This window comes from Coturnix japonica, chromosome 6 (genome assembly GCF_001577835.2).
Source record: "Coturnix japonica isolate 7356 chromosome 6, Coturnix japonica 2.1, whole genome shotgun sequence".
NCBI lineage: Eukaryota > Metazoa > Chordata > Aves > Galliformes > Phasianidae > Coturnix > Coturnix japonica.
Window position 1 is genome coordinate 14,231,984 of NC_029521.1, and position 16,877 is coordinate 14,248,860.

The 16,877-nt window shown below is 38.2% G+C and overlaps 1 protein-coding gene across 1 annotated transcript in view; it reads right to left on the reverse strand.

The window, feature by feature from the left end:
- The window catches only part of LOC107315840 (transmembrane 9 superfamily member 3-like), a 39,279-nt gene that overhangs the window by 18,890 nt on the left and 3,512 nt on the right, over positions 1–16,877 (reverse strand). The window contains 6 exon segments of the mRNA XM_015866646.2: positions 2,427–2,593; positions 3,109–3,240; positions 5,018–5,095; positions 5,770–5,930; positions 7,575–7,697; positions 12,392–12,587. Of these exon segments, the coding sequence (XP_015722132.2) occupies positions 2,427–2,593; positions 3,109–3,240; positions 5,018–5,095; positions 5,770–5,930; positions 7,575–7,697; positions 12,392–12,587 (857 nt within the window).

A 16,877-nucleotide genomic window follows, 5' to 3' on the forward strand; every position in this document is an offset into this window, starting at 1 on the left:
AGCATACAAAACTCTATCCTACTGTGCACTTATTTTCAGTAGAATCAAGTACAAAATCTCATCTGTGCCCAAAATACTGTGGCATTTGGATTTCTATTAAGGAATGTGATATTTAACTGACATACACTAAATGTAAGATTCAACTACCACAGATAAAAGTTACTCTTTGCATAACATAAAAGTCAGTATTAAAAAAAAAAAATGGATTATGATTCTGAACAATGTTTCTGCAGTCCCTCAGGAAATAACTTTTAAGATCAAAAGTGTTCATGTTAGAGAAAATCAGAAAATTGGATTTAGAAACTATAGTGGAGCCACAATCAGCACAGAGTAGGGCCAAATCAGAAGAGTTTGCTCATTTCTAAATTATCGCCTCTTTAAACATTGAAGGATTCATCTTGGCATACTTTGTGAAACTTTACATGCAAAGCTAATAATTTTAAATTGTAAAAGTCATCCCAGCACGCATTTTTTAAATGATATTTAAAAATAGCAAGCTGCAAATTATTCATGAAGAAAGATGTTTCTCCATGTCCCTCTGCCACTCTGGCTGCAAGAAGCAGCAGAGAGTTCAGCCAGTTTGCTTTATTAGCTCCCAGTTAGTTGCTCTGAGAGACTCTACACTATTGGTAATGTGCCTTCTGTTGAACAATTGCTGGATGCCTGCCTTCATCAAAGAAGTCATCTTTAATACAACCAGCTTCCATCACTGGAACAACTGAACAAAGCAAATGTAGCTGCCAGTCACACACACATTAAAAGAGAAGTACACTAACATTTGCTTGTTAATAATTAAGATTTCTATTTTAGAAAGCTAATATTTATATTTTCTATTTAGAAAGCTGGACAGAAACCAGTTTTAACAGTTGTTCTAAAATAAGCCAGCTAAAAAAATCGTGCAAAACCCCACGAGACCATGAAGTTTGATGTGATGCACGTAAATCTAAGTTAGCTGTAAAGTGATCAGCAGATGCTCATCTGAAAGTAAAATCTCTACATTTCTTATTCTTTGAATGTGTTTCAAATACTCTAACAGCAAAGTCACCCAAAACACACATCACTATTATTAAATGAATAGCTGGCATGATCCGGTTTCACCAAGAAGCTTTTAGATGGCATCAGGTGTGTGGCTTTAAGAGTTTTAACAGATCTGAAGAACACTGACAGGCAATCATTCCCATATTGCTGGCTTATGGCATTTTTGAAATTGCACTGCTATTTCCTTCAACATATGAATGTTCTGGCCAAGGTTTGGTCAAGCTGTCAGTTACACACCCACAATTCACTTAAAGTAATTAAAGACCTGTTGCAATAAAAGGCTAAGTGCACATACATACATATTTTTTAATTACTGTTCTCTTGCATTTTAAAGTTGCTATTACCAACTTATAGATTCACTACAGTGCACAAACATTCAGAAACTGCTTCATTATCTCTCTTAAAGTGTGAACACGTTGTGTAATTACCAACGTGGAAAAGTGTTCAAAGAAATACAGACAAGGAGGCACAAAGGGGAATGGCATCATACGAAAAACTAAAATACACCAAGATACTGACCACAGTGTAGGTTTTCAAACATGCTATTAAAAAGCAGTGAACTTCAGTAACAAGAGTTCTCTCTAGTGGTGCATCAGGAGTACTACAACTTTTTAAAACCGATGGGGACAGGTGATAGATAAGGGAAAATAGAACACAAAGAGATACAGTTTTCTTCATTATTCAAAACACAATCACTACAGAAACCGAGGAATACAATCCAGAACAGCGATAGAACTCAAGCAGACTGAAAAGCAAGGAAAAGAACTAGGTGAACCAAAACTGGTAGCTTAAATTGGAACTGGAGAACTTAAACAGTTCTCCCCAGTCAGGCAGGACCAGAGACCACCTACTACTGTAGGTTCTGCATGCAACACCTGCTGAGTGGCATCAGTCATCTGAAAAACTGGAAGAGAGTCAATTCCCAAACCTGAGACTTGTGATTAGATTGACTTAATGCACTGCCAGCAGAAAATAGGATTATTCACAACACAGTAAACTCATAATTTAATCTTTACAGGACAGAGAGAAATAAGAGGTATAATACAGTAATACTTTGTCACTCAAGATAAAAGCAGGAGTGAGACATGCACCTTCAAGCACTTATTTCCCAAGCAATCTATCAGCAGTACCACAAGAGAACATAGTTCCACAATGTACCATGTAAAAAAGCAAGAATTCATGAAGTTAAAGACAAACAAGTCACACAAACAGATTGCATGAAAACTTTCACTAAAATCCAAGATTCCTCCAAAACACTACTGCTGATTATTTCTTATAGACTCTGGAACACTTTATTTTTCCTCCCAAGCCAGTCAGAAGAATCACTTCTTTAACTATTTTGTTCATTTAAGCTTTATATGTGAAAGGCACTGCACAACTATACTTACTCTGTGTATAGATCTTCTATCATTGCAACAACAATGACTATAAGAGACACAGCAAAAATCTGACACCCAGAGCCAATAAGTGATGAGAATATGAGAGGATGACTGGATGGTCTAAAAACATCTCCATGGACCTGCTTCCATCCATACTCATCACCTAGATCTCTGTCCTAGGAATGATAACAAAAAAAAAAATTAAATCCATTCATCATTATTAAACATTACCATAATTAGACAAACACACAAGCTAGACACAAATTAAAGACTGAATTTGGTAAATTAACTGTGAGCGTATTACTTTTCCCCTAGATCTGATGCATTCAAGAGAGAAATTTACCTTTCAGATGTTTATTAAGATGACAAAAAATACTATTGCATCCTGCAATCAAGATGTTAGATTTCCTTCCTGCCTCTAAAATCCTCTGAAGTGAAGCACATGCAGGCTTCTGTTATGTACTCAGAGTAAATCTCATTTAATCTAGAAGGGGATACAAATGCTATCACAACAACAACACATTCTGGGTTGCAACCTAGAAGCATGTTGTAAACAAAACCAGTAACACTTTCAAAACACCCACAGGGAGTTTTCTGACAACTGAAGAAAGCTGTCCAATTGCAGCTAACTCAGTAAAAGCATGAAGGGAAACTGTTAAGCCTTAAATAAAATTGCTAATGCAGCTCTTACCATATCGTCCATTTCTTCCTCCTTGCTGTATCTTGCATAATCTTTTCGCAAAGTTCTCATTAATATCATAGACACGAGGCCAACCAGAAAGATCACCATCATGAAAGAATTGAAAATTGAAAACCAGTGAATCTACAAAAAGAAAACACACCCTGAAGATGAAGAATCGTAAATGTGTTTGAAATCTGTTTCTATACAGATAAATTACTGCTTGGCGAGACAACCTGTCAGTGTTAGCTAAGCAACAATAAGCCCACACTGTGTACAATTCTACATTTGTGGAAAGTCTCACGAAAACTGGCTTCTGAAGCACTACACAAAGCTTTTCAACAGCTGAACTTCCTTGTGACCAAGTTATCACAAATTACTCAAGCAACAGCAAAGTCTGAACAACTCCATGCATGCTCCCCTGGGGAAAGTAAAGGCACAATGTACTGCTGCCTTACTAAGGAGGTTTACATCTCCTTAATTTATACCTCTGGCAAAGTATATGTTCACAGGTCACAGAAAAAAAAAAAAAATAAAAATGGAACAGACAATTGCACTGCACAGGACCAAAACATGCAGCAGAATTATTCTGCCTCTAACAAGCACACTTATTGTTTTCTTACTAAGCTCAAACAGAATGCGAATCTTCTAGTTTCAGAAAGAAGCACTGCTCAGTATGCTACCCTAAAGGAAACTGCAATGACAGGCTTAAACCATCACAACTGGTATCATCTTTTTGCTTTGCATTTACTTCAGTCAAGAAGCGTACACATGAGCAAGTGCAGTTACTTGACTGGCAAGCAGTGGAGTTGCACAGTTTTGTCTCTAGACCAAGACTGCTTCTCAGCATGCGAATGTATTCACCTGAACTGCCCTGGTATTTGCTGCTCACTTCAAACCGTCACACGGACGTTTACTGAAGCACTTAAGAAGACTGGAGCCATCCTATTTAAGTGACAGAACTGTCACTTAAAACCTGCAGACCTAGAGCTGCCTTGTTGCCCCCAGCACCTCACAATTAATACTGCAGTACCAGTAGGCTTCAGCCTGCATTGTTACAGCAGCCTAACAAGAATTAAATTTCATAAGACCCAATAGAGAGAAATGTTTCTTGAAGTGTCGCTGAACAAGAAGAAAACCTCACAGACCCAGATCCACAGGCCACATCAAAGACACAAGGAACAACAAACAGTGGAAATAACTTGATGATTTTTCAGTTTAGTTTAGTTAAATGACCTTCCACTGGCCAGTAGCTTTATGCCAGATCAACTGGCTTCTATGCAGAAAGCTTCTAAACTGCTTCCTATATTGCAATTTAAATGCCAGAAAGTTATTTCATTTGAGTTAATTTTCTGATTTGCAAAAAGTTTACCACACAAAAATATTGAATTAAGGATATCCAACATAATTAAGCTTTTTGTTGGCTATCAGATGGCCAGTGTTTCAAAGAGTTTGAATTCAAAGTACTTGTAGAAAATTATATTTAGATACAGTCCCAACATTCACTTTATGACTGGATGTGACTGTTGGAGCTCACATTTGAGTCTAAAAAACAACAAAAACAAGTACAGTTTCTAACAACTGCATGCTGCCTTTTGGCCTGACATTCAGAACAGAACAGAGATGGACCATTTCAGGAAGCTGAACAACACAACGTGTGATGGTACCTCTGCTTCAAAGGGAAGGACAACTTATGAACCTAAAATTAGAATCCAGTTTTTAAAACATAACACAGATAAGATGCTGAGGGAACAAATGCAAGCAGAGGTAAGTTTAATACTGATTGCTTCAAAACAGCCCCATTATATTTTCTCTTAAGAACAGGAATGGGGGCAGCTGTTAAAATTCCCATTACACCTTCTGAACTATCAGACACATTTCAGAGGAGTATTTCAGAAGGTTGTCTTAGTACAGTACATACTCTGTGCTGAAAGAAAGATGGGTCAAGGTACTTGTCAAATCGGTCTTCAAATTTCACATCTGACTTCTTCCACTTCACCTAAAGAGAAAAGTTTACAACTGAGAATCTTATTATAATGCATTCAGCTATAACCACAAAGAAACCAAACCACATGTTTTAAATTATTGACTTCAGAGATTTTCTTCAATATGAATACAGGTTTCAGCAAAAGCAAGACCAGAGTCTTTTATGCTTTATTCATTACCTTTCATCATAGCAATTCAAGGGAAAAGCAGAAAGCTTCAGAGGAAACCTTGAGAGACTATATAAATAAGACAATTCTACTGTAACTGGAAAAATAAAAAAGCATTAATAGTAACTGCCTACAAAGAGGGTTTTGCTCTGAGTTCACAATCCAGCTCTAATCTGTGACATGCGAGTCACTGCCCCAAGCATCAAGGGAATATACAGCTGCTTGGGGGTCCTCAGAAGATCTAGTCTCCATGTCTTTGGGGACAACACCTTCCTTTCCTAACAAAACACTTTTTGGCAGATTACACAAGCTCTGGTATGTTTTAAGTATTTCATAAACCTTCATTTTCCATTTACTGCCATTAAACCTATCAAGGTTTTTCAGAAATGAAAAAAATAATGGAATTTGATATCTTCCCCAATATAATTTTACACTGATACAGAGATATACGAGTAACTATCTTTGAGCTCTTATACCATGCGAAGTTTTCTTCTTAAACATGCATCACTGGAGTACTTACGGAATACGACATCTGGATTTTTGTATTTGGTACCAGTTTCACCTTTCCTTCACTGGTCAGATTGACATCCACAATTCTGTTTGCATTGTAACCAATTTCAAGTTTTTTATAAGTCCAAAGGTAATAATCTTCCCCATTTTCATCTGCTTCTCCGACAATGCCTGCACAGGAAACAAGTGTAAGCATCTCAGTTTGCTTTTCAAATATTATACAATTACATTCAAAAATACAGATTTTTAAAGTTTTGGCAGGTAAAAAGCAATATTGCTTTAGCAAAGAGAACACAGCAGACCCTATGTTTTGCTTCTCAAATGCAATACCTGGACTATACCTTCAATCACAGTTATCTACAAGAAGCGTTTTGCAACGGTTTCATAACACCACAGCAGTCAGCTACAAATGCCGCATGAGAAACATGAAGTAGCAGTTCCTCTCATTCTACGTGTACTTCTTGCCAGATAAAGAACTACCCGAATACAGATTTTTTTAAAATGTATGAACACAACTTTGCCTTTGACCTCCGTATCTTCCCATCACCTTGTTTGGTCTTCCTCTCCACTCAATTATCTTCCCTTACAAAACCCTGCTTTCATTGTGCTCTCGTTAGTTGACCCCTCAGCACACTTCTTGCTCTCAAGGATCTCTCTCTCACAAGGATATACAAAGGTGAGGAGGGTGAGAGAGCAAACAGGTGAAGGACATGAAAAACGTTCTCACAAAGAAGCAGGTGTGTGAAGGAACGGCACTAATGTGCTTTTTAACTTTTAAGGAGGTATTTTTCCTGCTGTAATTTTACTCAGGCTCATCTGTCAGCATTGCCTTGCATATGCCACACATGCAAAACAAGCCCCAGTTCGTGCCTATGCCATGCAGCCTAACACCTGGAGTACCACCTGTTCCCATGGTATTAGCAAAATAATGAGAATGCCAACCTCCGTGCCATGTAAACGACATTCTGATCCATCAATACTTGAAGGAGTCAGCTCATACAGAGCCCCATATACTTTGGGAGATGGCAGAAAACAGTTATTTCTAGTCTCACCAGTGAAAGATAGCAACACAGGCGAAAATAGAAAACTGAATCACTGTATCTGAATGTGCTTAGGAAAAGCTGGTTGCTCTTCTCAGGCCAGAAAATAAAGTGCAAGTCTTCCGAAGCCTTCAAACAGCCATTTGAAGTCACTACATTTATTTAACAGTTAATGAAGGGTATTTTTATACCTGGACTTCAGTGAAGTAGAATATGGATACACTGAGGATTTCCTAGGGATCATTTCATATTTAAATGATGGTGCATACGTCACACTGACTAACATTAGTAAGCCCTACCAGGGCAGAAAACTGTGAAGAATCTGAAACACTACTTTCATTTTGGTTTACTGCCATCACTGTAAAATTCAAGGACAAACATGAAAAGTACTTCATTACTAGAAATGTGACTGAGATACAAGGGAGGGACAAAACTGAAGAGTTAAAAAGATATGAACATCACCTCCAACCCAAATACCATTTACTTTAATATTTAAAAGATGACTTCCACCGTAGCAACTTAGTAATATCAAAGAGATACTTCAGAAACAAAGCTGGTTTCCACTGTTTGTGTAATTCATTAGTACTGGTCCCCCAACTCTTCTTTCGAAGCAATGATCCTTCTACTTACTTGTACTACTTGGTTACATAAATTCTACAAGCTTGTGAAATTCTTCTAAGGAAGCTTAGCCATTGATGACTCCAGGAAACCCACTAACACTGTGGGCTGCAATCCTGTAGCTGTAACCTATTTGTTAATGCAACGCATTACTCACCCCATATTGGCAAGTCATCAATATACATCTGGTACCAATAGTGATTTTTGATAGCATACACAAAGGCTTCTCTTCTTCCTTTGTCCAAGTCAATTTCACAATAGGTAGTCTGCATTACATCGTCTGCAAAAAAATAAAAACAAAAATTAAAGCACTACTAAGAGCTGGCTCAAAAGAAACATGGCTAAGCAGACTGAGGAACAGGCACTGCTGGAATCTTTGGCTGCAGTTAAGTACGTAACAGAGAAGGACATTTAAAACAGAACTGTTAAAGCAATTACACAATTGTTCACATAATCCTACCCTTCCAAATAAAGAAGCTTCCCACTGACTGAACAAGGAATGGTTTCAAGGTATCTTTATGCTATTTTATTCGCACAAGATCAAAATCCTTTTGTTGGCAGTAGCATTACTTGGACAGATACTGAGAATGCTTTCACTTTAACAAGAGATGTGAAATTATTAAGAAATGCACAAAACCATATAAGACCTTAACTCTTCTCTTTAGTATCTTCAGGCTCATTGACTGTCCCTGTCAGCACTAGGAAAACTTGTCATTAAAAACTAAAGTATTGTAAAGTTCTGAGCAATTTCCAAGAAGAAACAGAAGCAAAGAAAAAAAGGCAGGAAACAGAAGTAGGAACAACGCAAAGAATGCAAAAGAAGCTGCATTTGGAAATAAAATAAATACATTCTTTGAAGCCAGAAATTTTTTTTCAGCATAGTCTACAATTCATAAGTAATGCAGTTAACAACCATGTGTTCATGTCTCCATTTTCCTTTCAAGTGAAAGGCAGTAAAAGGGCTCACATGTAGAAGAACTTGCACAGCAATGGATTTAGAGACAAAAAAAAAAGACAGCTGCTTCTGTGAGAATGTTTTCACTCTCCAGAAGTACAAAACAAACCAAATGTAAACAAATTCCTGCTTCCCTTCTGTTACCACTGAGAACAGCAACCCATTTCTAGTAGATATTCAAAGTAAAGCTCTATTTTGTATTGAAATTCCGCCTGGTTGAGACTGAGCCTTAGTTTGCAGCTATTAATTAAAATAAATCTAATATTGGACTATAATCTAAAGTCAAGTTCCTCCATGCACTTTGAGACCCCAGGAATTGGCTTTTTGTGCTAACTGAAGTGTGTCATTCCGCATTTAATCCTCTGGGAGGTGCATACCATCTTCTGCTACTGTAAAAAAGACTTTGAAGTATCATGTGAATGGGAGAAACTGCACTGATGCTGACAGCAGCATGACACCAAAAAGCTGTCCTCCATTTTTAGAGCTTGTTCTCCCAGTATGCAGAATACCAAGAAAACCTCACAGTGATATAACCATCAGCTATGGATCAGCCATGTCACAAATTAATCCAGTGCACTTACACAGAAGCCAATATAATTATTAGAAAGAGCCTTAGTTAATTCTTACAACATATAGATGTGTGATTATAATAGCATACATTTCACTTTCAGCCATACTATGCTGTACAGTTCCTCCTGCCCCCTGCCAAAACAATTCCTCCAGGAAGAAAAGGCAAGGGGAGCAGATATAAGTGCTCAAAGCCATTGAGAATACCGAAGATATAACTTAGTTATAGAACAGGATTAGATTGCTAAGCTTAAGTCTGCTGTGAGAAATGATTAAATGAAAGTAGCTTAGATCAGCATTCAGCTGCTTGGGCAGCTGAAGACTGTATCAGCCTCACCAGACCTAAAGCTTTGCCTTTCTGAGATACTTTTTATCCAAGTCATGGTTACAAGAGGAATGTAAGCTTAGAGACTGCTACTATGTAGTCATAGGCATCATATGTATAGTAATAGTTGCTAAAATACGCTCCCTATACAATACAGCTTTACTAATATCAGTAACAGAATAACAAAGTTTCAAAGGAAGACCCAGGAGGTGTCCGTCCTTATGTTAGATCTCAAATTTTCTATAACGTCTGGTCAATTAAGTTTCATTCAGACATGTAAATCATACAAAATCTTATATCTGACCAACACTGAGCATCATCCTGAACAGCCACCATAGAGATGATACAGAAAAGAAGACTTGGGCAAGGAGTTCCCATTCAGAAGTCCACTTACTGATTCAGCATCACTTCTAAATAAGAACAAAATTTAAATATGTTTAAACAAAATCCTTTCTTCTTCACACTCACCTTTGCTAATTGTTACTGCGTTAATGACAACACCAAAAATCAATTGTCTAACTGAAGTTGCTATGATGGCAATGATCAGTATGTTAAATTCACTACATCTCTGTTGTAATGTATAAAGGATGACAGTTCAACTGCTTTAGTACTAATAACTACAGTGAATTTATGCTTGTTATTCCTAAAGCTGAATAAAAAAAAATTACACAGAGTAAAACAGCACTGACTCCCATTCAGGTTTCCTTTCATTATTACACCACCTCCTAATACAGCAGCAGCTGGATGCTGAGGACACAAAATGTAAGGGAAAAATACCAGAAGTGCACAGGCCTCAAATTTACACCTTAAAGAGTATCTGAAAAATATCTAGAGCTTTTTCTGTGTGAAAACATCAGCTCAAGGAGTTGTGAATCAGAACTTGGAATTACTAACCTCGAAGGAAAATAAAACCTAAGGAAAATGGGTTTACCTGTTGTTAAGAACCACAGAAGGCAACAGACATACTAAACTGATAGGGACATCATCAAAATCAAACCAATCACAAGGTACAAAAACCAACGCACTTTCTCTCTTCTGAATTCTTGTTAGTCCAGAATAAACCCGTCTTCACTGCAAAAGACCTCTCCTAGGCAAATAGGAATGGGACCAGTTTCTGCACGGAGGAGGTGGAGGTTCAGTCACTGAAATTCTACTTACCCTTGTGTAAGAAAACAGGCATTACGTATCTTTTTTTCTAAGTGTTGAATGAGTATCAGTGAAACAACCACATTAAATTCTCCATTATCAAAGCATTTTACAGAAGCATTTGAGACTGCGTTTACAAAAAGGCAAGGAAAACATTCTGGAAGGATGAAGGTAAAATTACAGGCTACAAAGAGGAGGTGAAAGATAAATCAAAACTTCACTCTACTTCATCTGTTCTGCCAAGTAGAACAAGCTTCACAAATCTAAGTCCGACTAGGGGAGGTACTTCTGGGATAGCAGAAGCTCGAGGCTTTTTCCACCTCTGCAGAAGAAACTTTCCCAAGCATTTCGACCAGCTGCTGTAGTTAAGCCAGTTCATCTCCTTTTCTTGACATCACATCAGCACTTCTACCATAAAACTAGACAGGTAAATTACTACCTCCAGGACCACAAGGAAAACAGGTCTGAGAAGTGTTGAGCAGTGAGGACCAGCACAGCCTGCTGTGCTATTCCTTCACTGCACTAGCAAAAAGTTGATAATGACAGTGGAAAAAATTAATCATGGCTGATTTTCACAAAACAAGCTGGGGGGGGGGGGGGGGGAGGCAGAAATAAAATAATGAAATAAACCTTATTTTGTTTTACAAACAGGATGGAGAAAGAGTCCCATTCGTAACAGTATTTACGCCTTTTCAATCTGGTGCATCATCTAAAGCGTATGCTTGTCTCTGGAATAACACAGTCTCTTTGCAGAGATGTGACAAAGGGAGTAAAAATTAAACATAACAGGCTGTAAAAATAAATACTTAGTGTATTCAGACAACAGAAGCTTGGCTTAAATCTTCACACTCATGTTGAATTGCTGCCAGCTGCCCTCTCTGTTTTAACCAGTTTGTTTCAGAACCTTTTCTACACTGTTTGGCAGGAAAGCTATTTCCCTCACATTGATTAAAATTTTCAGCAGGCTGTAAGTCCTGCATAGAAACAACACGACTGTTTTCTGGTGTTTATACAGGCACAGCTCACTTCTTCAGTGAAAGACTCAACTCCAAACTGCTTTAATGCTGAAATGCAACCACTTATGTGGTATGAAACTTTCTGAAGAATTGTATGGTTTTAACGAAATCATAGTTATTTATTCAGTTTCCTCAATTTATAAGAGAAGCATAATCACACGAAGTTCAGTTTTGGATAAAATTTTGTAGACTACAGAAACAACGTTCTCTACCCAGTTAAGAATCAATGATGCAATAATAGCTATATATATATATATATATATATAACAATACAAACATTGATTTCCAAATTGGATTAAACACAAATGTTAAATTCAATATAAACAAAATGAATCTTATATCTGAAGCTCTGCAACTACTAGTTGCAGCACATGCAAAGACTCTAGTACACAGTTCAAAGCAATTCAGTGGACTCAGTCCCTAACACCAATAAAAGTATCTGCAAAAACAAGTTAGAACCAGTGTTATAATAGAAGTATTCATCAAAGATATTTTAAGTAGACAGCAAACAGACAGACACAGTAACTTAGTGTTAGAGTAGAGCTTGGGAGATGCTGAGCACCCTCTTCTCCTTTCCAAACACAAAGGACATGCAAGTATTCAACACCACAGAAAATAAATAAATAAATAAATAAGAATTAATTGATAATTACAGAATAATCCCAGTAAGCATATTTTTAATCATATGCAGAAACCTTATTTTTATTCAATAAAACAAAATCATTTCTTTCAGAAGCATTTATCTGCTGAGAGTGCCTTCCTTAAGGGTCATACAGATGGAAACTTTGTAAATCAAACAGCCAGCAGTGGAAGGCAACCTTGCAGGACTTCTGAAACAATGTGAAAGATACCCAGCCGCCAGCAGCAGCTAACTTTCACTTCTTTTAAGTTCAAAATCTAATTCTACTGGTTTGTGTGTTTTTGTTCACTTGATTTTAAGTGACTGTGTGCTTTCATGTGCTTACCCTTGAATTTGATGTCAAGACCACTAAATTCCAATTCAACTCCTTGAAGTGCTTCTCCCAGGGTTTCGTGGTAATGGCTGATGCTTTTTTTTGATCCCACGCAGAAAGGAAGAGAGAAGTATTTGTATGTTTCTTGGCGATTGTGATAGGGTCCTACTGTATTCATCCATAAAACAACTTCCTCTTTATCTTGGTACTGAAAGATAAAGTTTATTGAGTTAGATGAGAATCCTTGAAGATTAAAAACATTCTAGAATCCTTCCCATTCATACACCCAGTTTGGCAGTGCAGCTCAATCACAATAAAGAGTTACTTTCAAAGACAGCCTGGTGTTATCTTTTGGGTGTCAGTAGATATAGAACAGGATTTTTCAGCGTGCTTTCCTATGAACCAAAGGATTTAGCCAAGTGCCTAACACTAAATACCAGAAGAAGGGGGTGAATCACACAAATTTCAAAGAGAAACAGAAGAAGTAAAGAGAAGAACCAAAGAAAAGCAGAAATTGCAAACTAACTTTTTACAAGCTTTGGGGAAATATGCATCAGTTGAAAGCAAAACTCCATGCACCTCCACCGAGAGAAAGAATCAAAATTTGTTAAACAAAACCTTAGCAAGCAAATTAGACAACCGACCCATGGTGAGAGACACATCGCACTTCCCTAAAATACAACTCCTCTTCCTTTTTGTGATGGTATAAATCACATACAGAATAGCCAGGAGCACGCAATGCCTTCCAGGAAGCACTACAACTCAACTGAGGCAAACCTACAGGAGCCCAGAGACAGAGCTGTCAGACAGAAGGACTGTTACTTTGATACATTTCCAACAGTCTCCCTGAAAAGCCAGACTGGTGATGAGTCTGGTGGCTGTCATGAAATTCTTTGTGGGAATAACTGCCTTCAACTTTCCACAGCTACTGTCAGCCAGCAAAACTCACTCCTTGGCTAGCAGCCACTAGGCTTCCTTGGTCGTCGTTTAAGAAAAGTTCTTATTGCCATTCACCTATCAGTATTGCAACATCACCTAAAGTCAGGAGAATTAAGTGATTTGAAATCATTACTTGCACTGCATCCAAATGTACCTGGATTACAAACTAGGTCTGCAGATAACTGCAAAGCTTCTCACCTCCAAAACAATTATTTCTCTACTGTAAACCCAATAGATTAGGAGGCAGGGATTGAACTTCTCAGGCAGAAAGGAACCGCTTGCAGTCACACACACCTGCAAACATGCTCATCTTACAGATCCTGGCTTTGTACAGCACACAAGAATAAAGTGCTATTTAAAGGCCAATTTGCAAATACCAAACACACTGAAGAGGAAACAAAAGTCAACTGTTAATTAGCCTATTTCACAGAGTAGAGTTGAGATTTTAATATGGCTCTTCATCTCCCTTTTTAACAAATGAAGAAGTGTTCTTCAACTGCACTCACTTTGAATAACCACTGTCATAACAACATGTTAACTCAGACATAATTAGCCATTCTTGGAATGCAATAAATTCTACACATACGATGCTTAAGAGCTGAAGTCAACGATTTAAACAAGCATTATTTGGGGAAATGTATTCCTTTATGCAGACACATCACCTCAATCACACGCCTTATCTTTTTGTTTCCAAAAATACACTCTCTTATGTGTGAGCACCCACAAGAAATGCTAAGTATCTCACTCATTTCATCCTGAACAGCAACAGAGGCCAAATAACTGGCCACAGAAGGCTCACACACAGTGGAACAGCTCTGAAGGGTAAAGAACATCAGCAACAGAGAAAAGCAAAAGTAAATAGCACAGCAAGAGAAAGTAGACATTCCACCTCTCCGCCAGCAACCAGGAAGGTTATACTAGTGCAGTAAAGTTACCCAATTTCCAATAGATGTTGGGAGAGAAGGAAGAAAGAAAAATTCATTCCAGTCCCCTCAGCAGCAGTAAGCGGAATGCACACAAGCACACTGCCTTCAGCTCTTGCCAATATAGCCAGGGACCAGTTGGTCAGTACCTCTTTCATTTGTTATGCCTAGAGCACTTCTGTTTCTTCTCTAACAGCTGTAGGACACATTTACAGCCTTTTCTCAGAAAAGTCATAACTTGTCGAGACATCAATTTAGCCCTTGTAATGTAACTGCTTACATGTAAACCAAGTTAAGTCTCTCTACAGCCTTCATTAATAGAGTAAGACAACATTCTCAGGTCTGTAAATTCATTCTTTATGGTGCCTGGATAAAAAAGAAGGCATTGATCACTGTCATACTTAGCTATTTTTTTCTGCCTTGCTTCATACTGAGTTGGGAATCCTGCATGTTTGGAGCTATACTGGATCACCCACAATAAGCACTGGAATAGGCTCCCCACGGACATGACTGAGTCACCATCCCTGGATGTGTTTAAAGACCGTTTGGATGTGGTGCTCAGGGACATGATTTAGCAGAGTGCTGTTAGTTAGGGTACTATGGTTAGGCTGTGGTTGGACTCGATAACCTTTAAGGTCTTTTCCAACCCGACTATTGTGTGATTCCATGATTTTAAGTGCCTACAAGTAACAGTGGCGAAGCACTTACCAAAAGCACTACCAGAAAATAAGTCCTATTTGGACAACACGAAGAAACTGAGACTCTGCTCAGACTGTTCTGTCACCTCTGTATAATGACTTCCAGCAAACATGTCATACCAGGAAAGAGATCATTTAAAACAAGTTGCTTAAAAGAAGAGAGAGAGAGAGAGAGAGAGAGAGAGAGAGAGAGAGAGAGACCTGGCTTAACTGGAACAAAAGCACTCAAGTTTGCTCCATCAGTACAGATTAGGTTTTGGTCAGCCCATTCACCAAGTCTTGCAGAGGTTTCAACTACTGCAAGCTCCTTTATAAATTCAATCAGGGTATTTGAAGCCTCTTGCAGCCTGTGGGGAACTGGAGGCCATAGGAAATAGGGAGAAAATTCCAGCTCCACCTTTCATTCGTGGCAGAAACAACACACTGAAAAAACTATTCTTCTATCAGCTATCAGCCACAGATACCACCAGACAAAATAACCAAATGGAACCTTGAACTTCTATTTCTTCTATTCTGACACTGTCTGATTGACCTGTTCAACTACATCTTTTGAGTTTTGAATGCAATAGGGCAAAACAAAATCCTACAGCTGTTTGTTAACTTTAAGATGCAACTCAGCAGTACCAATAATGGAATATACAGGATGCAGGCTGATGACCTCATTTTAACAACTTCCATTTAGCAATATGAAACTGGTGCAACCAGCAGTAAGTGTGACATTTTCTTCTCTTCCTTCTTCCACCTCACTGTGCTCACATCCACTCTTTGGTCTCCATAAACATTCAGCAAGCACTAATGAACGTCAATGAGTGCCATTTTTTCTTCATGGAGGAATTCAATGACACACCTTTGCTTGATACTCAATTCCACATCAAATGCCATTGTGTCAGACTACTGCTCTGCTGCCATCTGCCACACAGCAACAAAACATAACAGAACGTTGGGAAGTTCCAGCCTCTACTGTCATCACCCCAACATCCACCTCTGATATTCTGGGTCAGCACAATCAAATAGGAGGCATTATTTTCAGCACAGCCCTTATGGTACCAAGAGCTCTCTATCAGTAAAGACACAGAACAACCAAAAGAGGCCAACTGCAACATACAAGAATATCCAACAAGAGCCCAACAAGTTAAATTCTGCCTTCTTACAAGATCTGAATGGAAATGTCATGCTCCCATTACACATGCAATATGATTTTTGAGTCCCTGCTTGGTTCATCATCTCTTTTCACAGATTTGTTACAGCTGTATCAAAGCCACAAATAACGAAATAACATATCAAATGGTAAAATAGTTTGAAGCCCAATTCACCATCTGCAGACTAGATTCCAGATAATTTGAATGATTTGAATTTAATATCTACAATTACATTTATGTATCAGTGCAACATTACCCTTTGCGAAAACAAACTACAACATGTTCCTAATATGAAAAGACTCACTTTGATGTACTAAAGCATTTCAGAATTTCAGATCTTTCAAAAACTCCTTCACTCCTTTCTGAATTGCCCACACAGCACTGAGCAGCAGAAAGGCTGCTCGTCATGAACTGGGAGAGCCAGCGCCCTGTTAAGCACACAGTTACTGACAAGGCAATTGAGCAGATGCCACCACGTCAAAAAAGGTCAGCAAATAAGATGCTGCAACCTCCATTCTGCCATACCTTGGCAAGCTCCTCTGGTACAACTACACAGGAGTTTTCAATACATTTTGTTTCCTATAACTAGTGAAACACATAGCATTCATTCTGTAAGCATAGCCTTTTCTGTGTTAAGCTTAATATGAATTCAGTAACTAAATGGAGCACTAAATGATCTGTTTTGACTGTGTAAGAGCACAGTGACAGACAAAAAACAAATCCCAGCATCAACACAAGCTGCCCACCTACCTACTGTACACCAGCACGACTTGACTCGTGTGAGGTACATCCTCAGAAA